The sequence below is a fragment of the Cladophialophora bantiana genome (assembly GCF_000835475.1).
Source record: "Cladophialophora bantiana CBS 173.52 unplaced genomic scaffold supercont1.13, whole genome shotgun sequence".
Classification (NCBI taxonomy): Eukaryota; Fungi; Ascomycota; class Eurotiomycetes; order Chaetothyriales; family Herpotrichiellaceae; genus Cladophialophora; species Cladophialophora bantiana.
In genome coordinates, this window is record NW_015971587.1 from 990,157 (window position 1) to 1,007,858 (window position 17,702).

General features: G+C 52.3%; 7 protein-coding genes across 7 annotated transcripts; 4 read left to right on the forward strand and 3 right to left on the reverse strand.

Annotated features, from left to right (window-relative positions):
* Positions 1-247: 247 nt before the first annotated feature.
* Z519_08716 (uncharacterized protein) lies at positions 248-3,486 on the reverse strand (the record flags this gene model as incomplete). Its single annotated transcript, XM_016766444.1, has 4 exons — positions 248-1,018; positions 1,067-1,472; positions 1,528-3,107; positions 3,157-3,486. The coding sequence occupies 4 exons, from the start codon at positions 3,484-3,486 to the stop codon at positions 248-250; spliced, it is 3,087 nt and encodes a 1,028-aa protein (XP_016617602.1).
* Positions 3,487-4,974: 1,488 nt separating this feature from the next.
* Z519_08717 (uncharacterized protein) lies at positions 4,975-6,894 on the forward strand (the record flags this gene model as incomplete). Its single annotated transcript, XM_016766445.1, has 1 exon — positions 4,975-6,894. One exon carries the CDS (start codon positions 4,975-4,977, stop codon positions 6,892-6,894), a length of 1,920 nt encoding a protein of 639 aa, XP_016617603.1.
* Positions 6,895-7,575: 681 nt separating this feature from the next.
* Z519_08718 (uncharacterized protein) lies at positions 7,576-8,572 on the reverse strand (the record flags this gene model as incomplete). The annotated part of the gene is made up of 4 exons (XM_016766446.1): positions 7,576-7,767; positions 7,922-8,052; positions 8,341-8,440; positions 8,480-8,572. 4 exons carry the CDS (start codon positions 8,570-8,572, stop codon positions 7,576-7,578), a joined length of 516 nt encoding a protein of 171 aa, XP_016617604.1.
* A 649-nt stretch (positions 8,573-9,221) lies between these two features.
* On the forward strand, positions 9,222-10,265 carry Z519_08719 (uncharacterized protein; the record flags this gene model as incomplete). The annotated part of the gene is made up of 3 exons (XM_016766447.1): positions 9,222-9,320; positions 9,405-9,571; positions 9,626-10,265. The coding sequence occupies 3 exons, from the start codon at positions 9,222-9,224 to the stop codon at positions 10,263-10,265; spliced, it is 906 nt and encodes a 301-aa protein (XP_016617605.1).
* A 2,568-nt stretch (positions 10,266-12,833) lies between these two features.
* Positions 12,834-13,546, forward strand: Z519_08720 (Ras-like protein; the record flags this gene model as incomplete). Its single annotated transcript, XM_016766448.1, has 2 exons — positions 12,834-12,975; positions 13,032-13,546. 2 exons carry the CDS (start codon positions 12,834-12,836, stop codon positions 13,544-13,546), a joined length of 657 nt encoding a protein of 218 aa, XP_016617606.1.
* An 838-nt stretch (positions 13,547-14,384) lies between these two features.
* On the forward strand, positions 14,385-15,212 carry Z519_08721 (uncharacterized protein; the record flags this gene model as incomplete). Its single annotated transcript, XM_016766449.1, has 1 exon — positions 14,385-15,212. The coding sequence occupies one exon, from the start codon at positions 14,385-14,387 to the stop codon at positions 15,210-15,212; it is 828 nt and encodes a 275-aa protein (XP_016617607.1).
* Positions 15,213-15,942: 730 nt separating this feature from the next.
* On the reverse strand, positions 15,943-16,557 carry Z519_08722 (uncharacterized protein; the record flags this gene model as incomplete). The annotated part of the gene is made up of 2 exons (XM_016766450.1): positions 15,943-16,266; positions 16,492-16,557. 2 exons carry the CDS (start codon positions 16,555-16,557, stop codon positions 15,943-15,945), a joined length of 390 nt encoding a protein of 129 aa, XP_016617608.1.
* Positions 16,558-17,702: the final 1,145 nt, after the last annotated feature.

Here is a 17,702-nt window from a genome sequence, read left to right on the forward strand (position 1 = left end):
TTTATACTCAGACATTTTTTGGGCGGGTCCCGCCGCTGCAATCTGCGGCAGGACCCCTTTTCAAAATGAAAAAAAAGGGAGAAGAGAGAACAAACCACATGACAAGCACTTTTCTGCCATGTAAAATGGCGACAGGACAACCACCCAGCACTGCCAACCCACCACAGCAGACTCCAACAACATGTTCAATCGATAAACAAAACAAAAGAGAAAAAACAAACACAGGAAAACAAGACACGGATAACGTCTAGAGGACGCCGGCCCGATGGTCCTTGCGGACGGTGGGGCCTGGTCCGTCTAGTGCCGCAGCAAGCGACGCCGGCGCCGGCATGTTGGCCACGACGGCCTCAAGACCGCCAAACACATCCTCCTCTGAGTCGACGCTTATATCGCGCCGGTGGAACAGCCCGTCCCCGTACTGGGGCACGCGGACGGCAAATGGGCCACGAGCGGCCTTCCGCGCTCGGCCCAAGGCCTTGCGCTCGGCAATTTTGGCCGAGGTCTTCAACTGAAGGCCTCGGACAGCCAGATGCGCTGACTGAGGGGCGCGCAGCATCCTCAACACTTGTGGGAGGGCGTAGAGGTGCTTGACGACGATGTCGTCAGGGAGGCAGAAGGCGTGCACTGAGACGTCGTCGACGATGGTGGACCAGACCTGCATGCATGAGTCGCGCAGGTGGACGGATTGGCTGCACGTGGTCGAGAATTCGACTGAGTGCATATTGGCCAATACGAGATGGTACTGGGTGCGGCAGTCGTAGAGAAACTCGACCACGGGACGAAGACCATGGGCTCTCCAGTCGTAGCTGAAACGCATGACAATCTCGGGGTTAAGACGTGCCGCGTTGGCCTCGTGGACGAGGAAGTTGTTTGTAGCGGTTACCAGGATTAGTTCGACGTCTCCGAGAATGCGTGCCTGAGTTGCTGGATCGAGAGAGACGAGAGTGCGCGGCGCAGTGGCTTCGGCATGCTCCTTCATCCAGCTGTCGACTTTCTCTACCTCTGCTGGTGCTTGGGACTGTCCAGGTCAGAGTCGATCAACATCTGAGTGCAGTTGAACACTTACCACGAAGGGATGTTTCAAAAAAGAGCCAAGCTTCTGTAGACTGTTCTTGCGTGTATTCTTCTCCGGTGTAGGACCTCGTGTTGGCGTATCACGGTTAATATCTTGCGAGTTGTTGCGCTTGTTGACAAGGTTCTTGATTGGAGTAAAGATCCGCGACTTCGAGGTGCGACGTTCAGGTTGTACTGGTCGAGGTGGTGGCAGACAGAAGTTTGGAAATTCTTGACGAATGGAAAGTGCAATGTGCTCAGGAACGGTGTATGGCATGGCACGAAGGTGCTCTGGCATCTTTCCGCGAACGGCAAAGAGTCCTTCTGGCGCCGAGACAGCAGGGAGGAAGACAGGAACTTCCGGGTTAAGATTGTCCTGGAATGGGTTCATGTTGGCGATGCTAGAGTATGTGATTGCGCTTCTCAATGATCAGTACTCTGACAATTATGGCGTAACCTAGAAAGATAACTTACGAGAGTGGGGGTTGTCCTGCTTTTTGAGGGTCGGCTGCGTGTGCGGCAGACGGGTTCTTGACTTCGCGAACAGGCGAGAGCTGGTGTTTGGTGGGGACTTCCTTTCGATCAATACGCTGTGAAGTCAGAGCTTGAGAGTCGTACTCGAGGTCCGCTGAAGTAGCAGTGCTGTTGAGGGTTGGAAGTTTAGGTTGATGAGACCGTGGAAACTCAGTATGAGTTGAGAGAGACCGCACAATTTCGCCAGGGCTGAGCGGCAATGGCTTGTTGAAATTCATGAGAGATCTGGATTTTCTCACGATCAGTCGTGGATCAATGGTTCCGTCAAGCCCAAGTGCATATAGTTTTCGCTCTTGCGCAACTGGGGACTGAGTGTTGGTGACAGTGTGAGTGTGAGAGGGCGTGGCTGAATCTGGGACTGCGGTTTGAATTAGATTTGAATCTTCAGCCTTGGACTGTTTTGCTTGGTTAGAACAACCGGACTCGGTCCGAAAGAAATTCCGCATAATTTCTATCCAGCTGTTGCGTGAAGAATCACGTCTCTGCCAGACCGGTGTAAGGCTGCGTCGTACCACGGACCTTCGCCTCTCTTCCACCACTGCTTCGTCATCGGCAGGGAGATTGACCTGTGATGTCTGCCTCTTGCGCACCTTTGGATGCCATATTGTGCCATCAAAGACTCTAGCTTGCCGATTGACAGTACGTGTCCTCTTGCCCAAGTCGGAACTGTCACCAATAGGGCGGCGCGCGAAATGTTTGAGACTGTCCGAAAGTTTGCGATGTTTTTCTCCTGACTTGTCGTGCTCCGCAAGTTCCCGCCTATCGACTTTGGCCGAATCTTTAAGTGGCTCGATCTTCCCTGAAGTCACAGGACTAGACGAATGTGGCTTGCCTTGACTCCAGGGAGTCTCGCAAGAGCCAACATAGGTTGCCCTTGACAACATATGCGACGGTGGTGAGGCCCCACTGAGATCCTTGCTGCTAGGGTTGTCTTGAGAGGAGCCGATCTGTTGGAGAGTGAGGATTTCGCCTTGCCCACCTCTCAGGGTAGGCCGTGGCTCTGAGGATGACTGACCAGGTGATAGCATCTCGAAGGAGACCAAGAGCGCTGGGTCTATTTCTGCATCAAGCAAGGATGGTTCCACTTCAGTGAACTCTTGTTGTGAAGAGGCACTTGCTGATGTCTGGGTGGCGTGCGACTCTCTAACCCTGCTTGGCCGCTTAGCTTTCCCTTGATTGGAGGGCGGCGACGATCTATCTTCCGATGCCAGCAAGGCTCTAGTTCTCTGATGGGAGTATGTGGTTGCTGGGAGTCGATATGCGTTCTCTTCATCCGATTCCCGAGGCTTTGTGAAGATGTCACTAGGAGGAGACTCGGTTGTTCTGTTTTGATTGGGAGAAATATCTATCAACGCCTTTCTTTTTCCAGCATCCTCAGCTTGACGAGCCCGCTCCCGTCTTTGGGCTTTTTCAGTTTTGATGATGAAGTTCATTGCCTTGAGTTTACGAATGTGTGGCTGGGTGGGTTGCTGCAGGATAAAGCTTCCCACTTTTGGGATGAAAGGGTTGAGAGCGTCATCCTGAGGGCGGCGTCAATGTTATAGACTCCGGCCAAGGGGTGAGACTTACATTTCGGTGCCTCCAACTGTGACGCCATGACCGCCAAACGTCTCCATCGTCTCCGAAACCAGCTGCATTTCGTTCATTCTCGAGCAGGTCTTGAAGTACGCTTGTCGCATCGGGAAGCCCTGCATATCCGTATCGCTCGAGGATCAAGCTATACACTTCTTCCATGCCAAAGGAGAAAGGGTAGACTGGTACGACGCGCTCGCCAACTTCTCGCAGGAAGAAACGGCATTCTTCTTCATCGAAGCAACCAAGGTCCTCGACTCTGTTTAGGTTCTTGAGCAATGGGGAAGGGATTGTCGCTGTCAAGTTGCGGCGACGCGTAATGTCCATGTTTGTGTATGGGGGAAAGCAATGTGAAGAGAGAGAGAGAGGTTCAGAAGTGAAAAGTGAGCCAGTACAGTAACACGATCAGGACAGGATGCAGACAATGCAAGAACCTCGACACGATCTGAACAAGAAAGCAATTGCACTGACTGAAGGAGATGAAAAAGAGACGTCTTGATTAGTCCACCGAGAGGGACGAAGGGAGTGTCTTGGATGAGAGATGCAGAATGTGCGACATGTTGAATTCGAATTCGTCTGAATGATATCGCTGCCGGTGCGGTCATTGCCTCGCGCCAAGTCGATCCGGATGATCATTTTTGCGACCCGGCTCCGAAGGCGACGTCAAGGCAGGTGGCAACGCATCTCCAGGCACGTGCTGGCTTGGATTATAGCCATCTCTTTATTGTCCATCCGCCGCATTGCAGCCAAAAGCAAACAGTTTACTCACAGACTCAGTCCAACTCGTGATGAATAACCCGCCAGTCCCAGCTCGAAGAGAAAGTCACCGAGCAATCCACATCCATATCCATATCAGCCCAGACTCAGGTGAACCTGTTGCATCATTGATACCCCCGACAAGCAGGCCTGTACAGCAAAGTTCCTCCATCGAGGATCAGTCAAAACTGACGGTAGCAAGACACGGTGGTTCAGCGGAATAGAATGTCATAACCTGACAAAGACATGCCAAGACAGTCCCTCGTTCCTAACCACATCATCTTTCCCCTCACCCCAGTACTCTGTATGGTCCAGAGTGTTGGTGAACATGTGGTGAAGAGGGAGCAAGAGGGAGGAGGAAACCTGCATGTCGTGAGGTTGAAAGAAGGATGCTCCCTGCCAAGGCACTAGGGGCTGGGCGCGTACCCCGTGACCCTGGGAGACTCTCTGAGACGTCAGCATCACGTGATAGTCTGAGATTGCCGACATTCCTATCCGAATCTGCGGGGGACTACCGCTCATGCCGCTGTCTGTCCTCTCCTCCCTCCATGACGTTTTCTTCTCGCCCAAAGAATGCCCTCCATGGCCGCTACTGGGGCTTCCCAGCTGTCGCCAATGCCTGGGTGGTGGTTTACCAAACCAGAAGAGCCCCAGAAGAGGATCTGGACCTTGCTCGGGAAAACACCACTTCTTCCCCTTGGACTCCCTCCACCCGCCTCCAGCCATACTAGCTCTCAGCGGCAACAGTTTCGGTGACTGGCTCGGAAACGGCCACCCTCTTCGCTTGATCTTAATATTGACCTCGCCGCTTGGGCCGGGCCTTCAGATATCTGCCATGCTCCGAAGCCGAGCAACCGCGTCTTCAGGATTGATTTCATAAATTGGCCTTTTCCATTTCTCCTTCTCAAGGTCATCCATCTTTGTCTCCTGTGCGCCAGTCTTGCACAAAGCTGCACGCTCGCCCGTTTGTCTGCTTTGTCCAAATTGTATCTTGGCCACAACTCCTCTTCTTGTCCTTCCGTTTGCCAACTCAGACCATTTTCCCAATCATAGCTCAAGATGTCTTCAGAGATACCCGTGTATGATATTGTAATCATAGGCGCTGGTCCAGTGGGTTTATTGCTTTCAGTATCGCTATCACGATGGGGTTACAAGGTCAGACACATCGACAACAGACCTGTTCCAACAGCGACAGGACGAGCGGACGGCATTCAGCCACGGTCTCTTGAGATCCTCCAGAACATGGGACTGAAACGAAAGATCATGGCCCATGACCCCGCTCGAGTTTTTGAAGTCGCATTCTGGGATCCAGCACCTGGTGGGAAGATCGTGAGGACAGGGACCTGGGCCAGCTGTCCGGAGTTCCTGGACGCCAGATATCCCTTCACAGCACTCCTTCATCAAGGATTGATCGAGCGAGTTCTCATCGAAGACCTGGAGAAGAATGGCACCAAGATCCAGAGGCCATGGACCATCACTCGATTCGAAACGAATCACAAGAACCCGGAATATCCTGTCGAGGTCGATTTAAAGAATCTTGACAGCAACGTCACCGACACCGTTCGAGCGAAATACCTTTACAGCGGTGAAGGCGCCAAGAGTTTTGTTCGTGAACAGCTTGGAGTTCAAATCCGACACAAAGATCCAATCTCCCATGTTTGGGGGGTGATGGATGGTGTAGTTCGCACCAACTTCCCAGACATCAAGATGAAATGCACCATCCACTCAGACCATGGTAGTATCATGGTCATTCCCCGCGAAAACAACATGGTCAGACTATACATCCAAATTGCCAGCTCTACGGACCCCGATTTCTCACCTCGGAAGACCGCTACCGTGGAACAAGTGCAGGCTGCTGCTAAACGCATCTTCCACCCTTACTACTGCAACTGGGAGCGCGTAGAGTGGTACTCCGTCTACCCGATCGGTCAAGGCATCGCCGACAAGTACACACTGGACCACCGAGTCTTCATGGGGGGCGACGTGTGCCACACGCACTCCCCCAAAGCAGGACAGGGCATGAACACTGCCTTCCACGACGCCGTCAACTTTGCGTGGAAAATGCACCTGGTCGAATCCGGCTTCGCCTCACGAGACATCCTATCCACATATGAAATTGAGCGGCGATTCATTGCCGAAACCCTCCTTAACTTTGACAACAAATACGCCGCACTCTTCTCAACGCGCCAGCCCACCGCCTCAGAAGTCGACGATGCACACAAGCAAGACGGAAGCGAACACAAGAACGAATTTGTGGAGACGTTCAAAGCCAACTGTGAATTCACGTCCGGATTCGGCGTAGCATACAACCCAAATATATTCAACCACTCGGGCGAACACCCCTTCCAGCATCCCCTCATCATCACCAACAGCCAAAAGCTGCGTCCGGGCCGGATAATGCCTCCCTCGAACGTCACTCGCGTCGTCGACGCCAACGTCGTACATCTCGAGAATGAAATCCCATTCAACGGGTCTTTTCGCCTATTCATCTACGCCGGACTATCTCAGTCCCCCAAGAAGGGTGCACACAAAGCCTTGGCGGACTTTGCTGAGAATCTCACTACAAAGGACTCATTCTATACGAGATTCGGATGCGCTGACCGCCAGAGAGACAACCACCACGACATGGACAACCCACATTCACGGTTCTTCTCGCTCGCGCTGGTTCTCGCCGCCAAGAGGCCTGAGATCGAGATCTCCGACCTACCTGTCGTGTTCAGAGACTACTCTGGGCGTGTCTATGCGGATGACCGCAGGGATATGAAGGTGTTGGATGCAAAGGCCGCGGCCCATGCGAAGGTCGGATTGAATGGCGACGAAGGCGCCGTCGTGGTTGTGAGGCCCGATGGACACGTCGGTATTGCTGTGCGCTTGGTAGAGGGCAAGGGAACGGTGGAGGCCTTGGAGGGATACTTTAAAGGTTTCACCGTCAGAACCGGCCTGGGCGGTGGAGCTGAGAGAATGAGATCACAGTTGTGAAACATGCCGCAAACTTACAGCGATGTTTGTTAAAAGGGATGTGGAAGTGAAAGTGATGCAGGAAAAGGATAAAAAGAATCAAGGAAAGAACGAGGCTGATTTATTTATCCTCCCGAGATTGCCGGAAGAGCCTGAGCCTCGGGGGTATCTACTATCTGCTTTACCTAGTTAGCCATATCGTTTGTCTTGCATGTGGGCGCTGCATAAAGTACTAGGTATCTATCTGGGTGCCGTCACGTTTTTAATGGTAGCGAAACATTGTGAAATTGAAATTGAGATTGCAGTTCTCCTGGATTTCAGAACGTCGTTCTCAACTCCTCAGTCTGTCGCGTTGTTGTTGCCCTGCAGGCGGGCTCCTTTGCGCTACCTAGGTGTAATATAAGGGGTGGTTATTTTCGTGTCGTGAGTTACGTAGACAACCAACCAGTCAGTCACTCATTCGATCAAGCAGTGTTTTTTTTGCTTATCAATGATCATCAATCTCTCGAAACATACTACACACTACAACATGGAGGTATGTAACACTCAAAGTCCATGCCTCCTATTTACGACCCAGCATGTTCGGTTTCCTGTTCAAGGGCCATCCACCCATCCATATATAGTATATCCACGCATGCATCCATCTTCGTCGTCGTCATCGTCACCGCCATTGACGTCGGATCCACGCCCAGGAAACTCCGCTCAATCTTCGCCCTTCAGCCGCCCCTCGATCTCCTGCAAGTCGTCTGCGTCGACGATCTCCAGCACGCGATTCACTTCGGCGGTGGAGCGCATCAGCTCCACGGCCCCGGCGTAGCTCATCCGCATGTTCGGGTTGCAGTTCACGGGCAGGTAGTACAGCAGGACGTAGGGCACGGACTGGCGCCCCGAGGCCTTCATGGGGAAGATTATGTGGTTAGCTAGCGCTCGCGTGGGCTGTAATCGTGGAGTGACGGTGCAGAAGGGCATAATAACTCATAGGGTAGGTAGGGATAGGGAAATAGGGGGCCTGTGCTTGGGTAAAGAATGGTCACAGAAGGGAACCTACCAGAGTCATTGGGTAGCTCAGAAGAATAAACCGCGGTGACGAGTCTGGGAGTTCGTCGGCCAGTTCGAGCATGTCGCTGTAAGTGTCATCGGAGGAGGGTTTGATTTCTTGCGTCTTGGTGTCGATTTGGTCTGTTGATTTTTGCAATGATTAGGCACAGGTCAGCGTATGATGCACGGCGGGCCCTTGTGAGAGAGGCGGCGAATAACTCCCGTCTAAATGTCCCAGCTCTCAGAAGTCTATATATCCTTTGGCATTACGCGCAACTCTCCCGGTCCCATGGGAATTATTTTCCCCAGTAGACCACGCGTCTCTTCGGCCCCAGTGTGTCGCTCCTTGAAGAATAGGGCGAATTCCAGAGCATTGAACTGGGCTAAACAAAAAGGATATATTCGACTCGAGTTCGAGACACCACTCACAAATTTTAGCTAGTGGCGTCTTTGCCCGCGACGTGCCCAGCCGGAACTTGCGCAGCTGGTCCTTGGTCTCCTGCGAGAAGGTGTAGAGCCTTGACTCCGACTAGTTAGTGTTAGTCGGTAAGCGAAGAGAGGTGTGTACCCGTCGGTGTTTGCTGTTGGACGATAGGGAGGGAGGACGAAAGAAGCTCAGGCAGCAGTCCCCGAGAAGGAACAGCATAGGAATATGTACCATTTTTTTGTGGCGTTGGTTCAGCTCGCTGGTTCTTACCAAAACTTTGCGCAGTGATGGTGAGTGTATTTCCTCGTGATCCGGTCTGCTTCTCACCCAGGGGAAAGTGAACGACAGCGATATTATTCTTTCCAGCGACGAGGGGCGAAGGCTCAGCCTTGTGCAGCCTTGATTGTCAGCTTGTGGAGTTGCTTAAGAAACAGGGGGCCGCCGGAAGAGTGCGTAGAGATGAAAGGTTGATTCTAATATTTCCCTTTGGAATGTCCACTTCACTTGGTAGATGTCTAGAGCTGCGAGATGACTTGTTCGACGGGTTGTCAGCGACAGAATGGCATGGTTCGATAGCAGCGGTTGCAGGGTGCTTGGTCAAACTTGGTGTCAATGGTGGGGCAATTCAATCCAATCCCTCTGCCGGCTTATCGACCTGCGCACTGCATTTACCGAGTGCAGCGGCACCACTTGTCCATCAATACACGGCTACCGTCCAGATACAACGATCCTTCCTGCCGCATCGCATTTTCTCTCACTGTCTCTCCCGCGTTCAATGTTCTCTCGCCTCTCCTTAATCGCGAGACACCTCTTACGACCTCTGCCAAACTACCCGCACCGCTCTGCCGCCGCCCTGTCCTCTTCCTCTTCCCCTTCCTCCAAAATGACCTCATCTAACGCTGACAACATCTCTACGCCCACCAAAGGGATGATACACACGGCAGGGTGCATAGTCATAGGTGACGAGGTCCTGGGTGGCAAGGTCAGGTGGCTCCTACGCTCCAGAGAGCCATCCGTAATAGTCGTTTGGGACAAGGCAGAACTGACACCCATGCACGAATTGTAGACCGTCGACACTAATTCCGCATATTTTGCCCGCTTCTGCTTTTCCCTAGGGATGCACTTGAAGAGAGTTGAAGTGATTGCCGACGATGAAGATGAGATAATAGAAGCTGCCAGGCGCATGTCCGAGAATTATGATTTCGTGGTAACGAGCGGCGGCATCGGTCCAACGTATGTCCCTTCTAGCGATATATCTTGAAGGGCAGCATCGCTGACAGACTGGAGACACGATGATATCACATATCAGTCAATAGCCAAAGCATTTGGGCTTGAGCTAAAATTACACGAGCCGACCATGGCCAAAATGAGGAAGTACTCTAGACCCCACAGATCGCAACCAGATTTCGACTGGGATAAACCTTCACCAGCCTTGACGGCAAAGATGCGCATGGCCCAACTCCCAACAGACCCTAATATTCCCGATGAGGAGCAGGTCTTGTTTGTCAAGGAGGACCTCTGGGTCCCAATTTCGGTGGTCAACGGTAACATCCATATCCTGCCTGGGGTGCCGAGGATATTCGAGACACTGTTGGAGGGGATGAAGCCTCGCATTCTTCCTCGTCTGAAAGATCCAGAAGGGAAAGGAATGTATCGGATGCTCTTTAGCACTCCACTAGCAGAGAGTCAGGTGGCCGATTTTCTTACTCAACTGGCTGCCAAAGTTGAGCCCAAGGGAATCAAGGTGGGAAGTTATCCTCGATGGGGCAAGAATAAGAATGTGGTGACGCTGGTGGGCAGCGATCGAGAATACATGGACACACTAGAGGCAGAGGTGGCCGAGGGCGTCAAAGGCACGAGGGTCAGAGTAGAAGGAGAAGACGATACCGACGATGAGACGGATGTGAAAAAGGACAAGGATGCATGATGTTGTTCTAGAACCACAGTGGTCAACCCATCAGCATCATTTTCTCAGAAACCTGCGTCATGATGCTGGTTTCTTTTCCGCTCCAACGAGGCTACCGATCCTCCTTCTGGATCTTGCAAGCGACGCCGTCGCCCACATCGCAGGCCGTCTCATGCAAGATGTTGTCCGGGTCGCTAGTGTGCGATGCATACCCAATGGAGATCTTGGGAGATATCCTCCGAGTTCGCCCCTGTGTTCGTAGGTACAAAGCAGCTAACACGTGAAGGAAATGGCGGGTGACGCATGGGAAAAACACGTGGGCCGAAGCTTTGAGGTCAATGCATGAAATGCCGCCGTGGTTCTGTACGTGGTCGTGCTGGTATCACTGATGCCAGATGGTTGCCAGGAGTGGCGCACCGCTGGGTGGAATTGAACGAATCAAGGCGACTTTATCATTTGGGCAATTTTCCAGAATGTCACCCTGAGCAAGTGGATATCTGAAAGGCATTGATGATCGGCATTCCGTCACCCATTTCTTTTGCAGCTGTCCGGGTTTGAACCTCTTTGGACTGCTGATCCTCGCAGGGCCACCGGGGAGATCCCCTTGGCGTGAATGTCTACTCCGTACTCCGTACACTTCAACGTGGTTCGACGGACTTGCTTCACCCAAGACCCGACTCCCATGTGGATTGGTTCTGTTTCTCCGAGGGCGGCTATGATTCTTGTGATTTGGATTGGCATGCGAAGGGGGTGATGGTGCCGCGGCTTGGCCCTGTTGCCATGCGAACGTTGGGGGTCATCAATTAGAGCAGCGGAGGGAGAAAACTGTTATCTCGAGTTGCTTTTTGCCCCGTCGTTCTGTATTATCTCGCACCTACTGTACATAGTGCGTAGTCTGGAGTCCCGAGCGCATGGAAGCCACAACGTTACAAGGTTTTCTGGGTCCTTGGACCAGGAACAGAGGCGCGGTGCTAGGGTCGAAGCAAGTCGAGGACGGCGTGTGAACGGGTGTGATGGGTGGATGGGCCGCCGAATCAACAGCCGGAAGAGGCGAGGAGTGCAAAATTTGGCTGTAGTTGGATAGGCGGGTATTCAGCGGTTACCGCCCACCCGGTTCTCTTGGAGGAGCCTTGGAGAGCCATGGTTGGTGAAGGCCGACAGAAATGGAGGCATTCTCGAGCACTAACAAGGGCACCACGCTAAGAGACATGTCCCATCGCCTTGTCGGCCGCACTCCACCAACTGGCGGGCGGCGGGTAGGCGAGCATAGGGCTTTCTTTGATAGGGGCAACTGAGAGAGAACAGAAGCACATTCGTTCGATGGATGCGTGCCACAGATGAGAGGCGATGGAATGGGATGAAAGATATGCAAGGCGGCGACCACGGATACGAGGGAGAAGAATAAGAGGGCAGGTAAGCATCGTGGTCGCCTGTTGATGGTTTGTGATGTAGTTTTAGTAGAAACAATCACTGCAAAGTTCTTAGGGAGGAGTAACAAGCGCAGGCGGCGCAGGCCAAGGGAGAAGGAGGGAGGGGGAGAGAGGAGCAGCAGGAGTCGTCTGCTAGTATCGGTTTGGCGCGTCCGTCTCCTTCTCTTGTCAAGGATCAACACATTTCTCCCTTTTGCAACTGCCAACTGCGACCTTGCCCAATGTATTGATTCTTCGCCCACGCCCCAGGATACGTTTGGTCGCTGCGAACAACAGAACAATAAGACTTCAGCTACTCCGTGTTCGGGCAACCGAGTGTGTCTCAACTGCCCCTTCTTCCCCGACTCTGATAAAGTGGTTGAAGTTTCTCCCTTTGACCCGTGGGCCTTCAACCATTCCCATTCCCATTCCCACCTGGACCCCTTGTCCCTTGTCGGCTCCTCTCCCTGCGATCCTTGGACCTTGACCCCGGTCCCAAACTAGAGTCTCAGTCCACATCCACACCACCTCACAGCCACTCCCAGAAACTCCCTGGCCTTGCTAAACTCCTCCTGCCCTTGAACCAAACTCTCCACTGTTCATTCTTTGAGCACGACTCAACCATCACCGTTTCCGTGAGTTTCTGGACTCTTGCACGACGCTGCTGAACCTTGACCCTACGAACTATCCTCAACCGAGCCTCGCAAGCGAACGCGAACCCTCCGAATATTGCAGAGCTATCGAAACCTCCGTCTCTTTTCCTCCTCGCCTCGTCTACCGTGCCTTCCTAAATCGCCGTTACAAAGTGCTTCAAAACCTCTGTTTCACTCTTTGAGCTACCGAGCACAAGCGATCAACCACTGTCCCTATTCTCCCCCCTCAGCCGATTTCCCATCGATCATCCCTATCACTCGTCCGCGAACGGAACTCTTCTCGCCTGCGCCCTTCCCCCTTCCCGTCTGAGATCCTTCCGCCAAGGGCTCCTGTATCGCATTTTTGCACTCTGAGCCGTCCCCAGTGCCAGGATAAACGCCGCTTTCACGCTTTTGGAATACCTGTCTCTGGCGAGGTGTTTTTTTTCATCCCGAGACCCCGAGCTGTGGCTGTAGCTCTCTGTCATGGCTTCAAAGGTGCCTTGACCTCAATTTTCCACCTTTCCTCCTCGTAACTGCAAGAGAGAATGTCGCAACTAACGCAACCCTTCCAGTTTCTGCGCGAATACAAGCTGGTGGTGGTAGGAGGTGGAGGGGTGGGCAAGTCATGCTTGACCATCCAGTTGATCCAAAGCCACTTCGTCGATGAATATGACCCTACTATCGAAGGTGCGAACACACGCTTTTCGAAACCGAGAAACCGAGATGCATGCTGACAAGTCTAGACTCATATCGCAAGCAATGTATGATCGATGATGAAGTCGCCCTCCTCGACGTTTTGGACACGGCGGGCCAGGAAGAATATTCGGCGATGAGGGAGCAATACATGCGGACCGGCGAAGGGTTTTTACTCGTCTACTCGATAACCTCGCGACAATCGTTTGAAGAAATCATGACTTTCCAGCAACAGATTCTCCGCGTCAAGGACAAAGATTATTTCCCCATCATTCTCGTGGGCAACAAATGTGATCTCGAGTCGGAAAGAGTTGTTTCGCAAGAGGAGGGCGCTCAGTTGGCGAGACAGTTTGGCTGCAAATTCATCGAGACTTCTGCTAAATCCCGGATAAACGTTGACAATGCCTTCTACGACCTTGTTCGAGAAATTCGAAGATATAACCGAGAGATGTCAGGATATCCCGGCGGTGCGCCAGGGCTTGGGTCCCTCGGCCCAGGGCAAAAGATGGAGATGGATAATCAAGCAGAAAGCGCAGGTTGCTGCAGTCGGTGCGTGGTCATGTAAAGAGACGGGGTCTTTAAAAAAAGAAAAGGAGGACGCCGATAGCGCGATACGAAGTGAAGAAACCAACATCACACGTCTCGCAAGCAAAGTGTTGCTGGAGCTCTTTGGCCGCATGGAGTTAAGAGTGCATACGTCTCTCGTGGAATGGAACTGGACTGACTGGCTTGGCTTGCATTTTTTTTTTTTTTTTTTTTTCTTGGGGTGCTCCAAAAAAAGTCGTTGAGAATCAAGATTTCTTAAGGCTTGCGCCGCAAAATTGAAAGATTATCTTCATTTACATATTATTGGGAGTGGAAAAGGAGGACTTCGGCAGTCATGGAGGACGATTCTGCCACGGCGTTTGATTCTTATGGGATGCAAGTCATACACCAGACACAGAAAACGGGACCCCTCCCACACACACAGAGAGAGAGAGAGAGAGAGACAGAGGGAGACTGAGAGAGAGGGACAGCTTAGCTAGAGGCGGCCATTTGAGTATCGCCTTCCTCCCAGAATGAGGTGTTCAGTATTCAATCGCAAGTGTCGTACAGATGCCGCATTAGTAAAGTGGTGTTGTTACTTTGAAGCAACTCCTGCCTCGCATTGGGCTGGGCAGTTGTCCTCCAGGCTTTCTTGGTTTTCACCGGCGTACTCTCACTTTAACTCTCAATATCACCCGTCAATGTAGAAGAACTGGCGCTGCTGCGCTGCTATTACGGGCAGTGGCCATTTTCCATCTTTCGTCTTCGGCAAGAGCCTGGACGACTGATCGAACTACAGCTCGGCCTTTTCTTTCCTGCTCACCACCCTCATCTGAAGCATCAGTTCCCACCGATCGAGGCACCAACGGTCTCTGAAAATGACATCAAGGGCTGGAAGCAATAATGACGAGCAGCCTGAGGAAGCCTCCAAACCTGCTGCTCCCGCTACCAAGCGAAACGCATTCTCGGAACTCATGTCTCCTAAACATAAGCAATCAAAGCCGCAGATCTCCACGCACATTGGCAAACACAGCAACCCAGGTGACCCACGAAATGGCCTCCTCGCGTACATCCTGGAGCCGGCCAATTACCCCTCGGACATTGTCATTCTCTACAATGATAAGGCTGTGTTGGTTCGCGATGCATTCCCCAAAGCCACGGTTCATCTACTTCTTCTCCCACGAGACCCTCTCAAACGAGACCTCAATCCCCGTGATGCTCTAGACGACCAAGAGTTTTTAGACATGGTGCGGAAAGAAGCAACTGAAGCTGTCAAATTGGCTGCATCCGAGTTGTCCAGGCTGATCGCACCCTATTCGGAATCATGCAAAGCTCGCATTGCTGCAATGGAAAGTGAGGATCCTCCAGACGAACTGCCCCCGGGACGCGATTTCTCCAAAGAGTTCAAAGTGGGAATCCATGCACATCCATCGATGAACCAACTCCATATCCACATCATCAGCCGGGATATGCACTCGGATCGACTGAAGCACCGGAAGCACTACAACAGCTTCAACACGGACTTCTTCATCCCGCTCGAGGACTTTCCGCTCGCGCAGGATGATGCCAGACGCCAGACAAGCTATCAGAATGCGAACTTATCAAAGGAGTACAAATGCTGGCGCTGTGGAAAGATGTTCGGGAACAAATTTACACAGCTCAAAGCTCACCTCGAGGAAGAATTCAAAACCTGGCGAAGAGAATGATTGTTTCAACCTAGCTGCCACATCGGGCCAGCATTTGTGTGAGCCCCTGCCGAGTGCACGGACGATACGATACCTCGACAAGTCTCTATACGACGGCTTCATCTTCTCTCACTGCCAGAATATCTGCCGCTGCCTCGATCCTAGCTATGACTTCTTAAAGGCAAATCCGCTCTTGCCGCTTGGGTTCACCGTCATCCACATCAACAAAGATTCTTCCGGGATGAATAGCCTCATACTCATACCGCGGTCCCGGACTTCGGTTGCGGCGCCGTCCTGTAACGCTGGCTTCACCCTCTCGAGATCTGCTACTCTCCGGGCGTACCTTTGTGACTTCTCTCTCTTCAACCTCTCGGAAATACCCACTGGCTGCACTTGCGCGTCGAGTTGGAGGTCTAGCACTCGCTCTTCTCGACCTCACATTACGCCCTCCGACGCCCCCAATGCCCATCCCTGACGCCTACACCGCCACCACTACCAGAGCTGCCACCTGCGTTTCTACCACGGCACCCTGCCCTCTTGCTTTGTTCAAGCAGCGCCTCACGAGTTCATCCGTTTCAAACACGTCTCTTTCGACCCTACAGATCTGAATACGTTGAACTTCATTCAACATGTCCTCGACAGGTTATTTACTTTTGCCCCAAGCCACAGTTAGTCCAAACCGAAAGGCAGGTGTCGGAGATAGAGCTCAACACATGAAACAATGAGCAAAACCGGTCCGGTAGTACCGCGTCTATAGGTTGAAAGTCATTTCAGCCTCGACCATACCCACCCGGTCGCTCGGCCCAGTGTTGTCTAATCTTGCACGAGGCTTCTCTCCGATATCGCTTTCGCCCCAATAGTCCTCCCTTTGGACCTGCTCCGCGCGCATGGGATTTCTCATGAGGAATGAGCGTTCAACGTTCTTGAACTGTGGCCATATCTTGTGGATTGATGACTGGAGGAGCTGGGCTACTTCGCGCTGCTTTCGAATCCGTCTGCGCAGGGCAGGGATGACAGCATACCGATCTCCTTCGCGCCATCGATAGCGTAGGAGAGCTCTCTCCTCATCGACTTCCTGCCGAAGGTTCCAAGCATAAGGGGGATGGCTGCGTCGGCTGTGCGCATAGTGGATATGAGATCCCGATACACCCCTACGATATCATGAGATTGTTGCAGAAGCCGTCCGTCCCTCATTGATCACGCACCCAATAAAGTTTCCAATGCGATGCCAATGGAGGTGAATCCGATGGCTTGAAATGCTGGAGCGAGGCTCATTCTAGGATTTCAAGAGGTTATCCACCTGAGCATCAAACACCTTCTGAACGCAGGATGCAACTTCTTTCTTCCTCGGCTTTGTGTACAGCATTGACAGCCCAGTTGTCCTAATTGGCTGAGCCAACCTGTCGAACTGGGACACCGCTGAGCGCGTCAAACTGAAGAGGGCGGGAGTATATTTCTGACGCTTTGTTTCCTGATGGCAGGCGTTTCAAACAAAACGCTAACGCAACACTACAAAACAAAAGCTTCCGCAAGAGCCGCAAAAAAAAAAAAAGACCTAAAATGAATGATGATCACGTTTTTGTCGATCCTACCATTCTACTACAGGAGTCCGCCCCTCAAATCCGGAAAAGAAATCCAGCCTTAACTTCCAAATCTGCCCCACGGGCCGTTGCACCGGCCGACTTCGCCATATGGCACGTATATGCAGCTCATTCCTTGCACGTCAACAGCAAAAATGATCTTCGCAGGCATTGGGATGAAGGGTCATCATCGCAAGTGCGAGGACATGAGAAATTTGGAGTGAAAAGTGCTGGTATTCTAGCTTCCTCCACGGTGATTCGTGGGGCAAGCTTGCCCATGACGGCATTCCGCCGCTGATCGTTTTGATGTCATATTGGCATGGTGATTGAAGAATTAAAGTCCGCCAAATCCTCATGTCTGCAACGTGTCGAACAGATTTCCTGTTGCTTAGCCAAAAACCCTTCTATCAGTCGAGTAAGAACCCATGTCCAAAAAAACCACAGGCCCCTCCAACGGCATATCCAGCAAGCTCCGTGAAGGAACAAAACCAAGAAGGGGGCAAAGGGCTGGATTTGAAACTTGCGCCAAACGCCAACTGGCGCAACTCGAATTCTGGGACGATGAAGGGAAGGAGCCTTACTGAAAGATTATGAAGGGCGAGGATTGCTCGAGGACAAAGCCGTGATTGTGAGGGGTGGGGATTCTGGCATCGGACGAGCTGTCGCCGTCCTCGTGGCACGCGAAGGCGCCGACATAACATTCGTCTATCTCCCAGAGGAAGAGGAAGATGCCCGGTGGATAAAGACCCAGATGGAGAAGGCAGGCCGACTAGCCCAACCACTCGCCATGGATATCACGTCGGAAGAGTAATTCGGCAAGCTCTGTCCTAGTCAACTATTCTGCTATGCAGGAGATCTGCAATGATATACAAGACATCAATCTTGGAGTCGTGGAGAAGATTTTCGCACTAATATCCTGAGCATGTTCGCC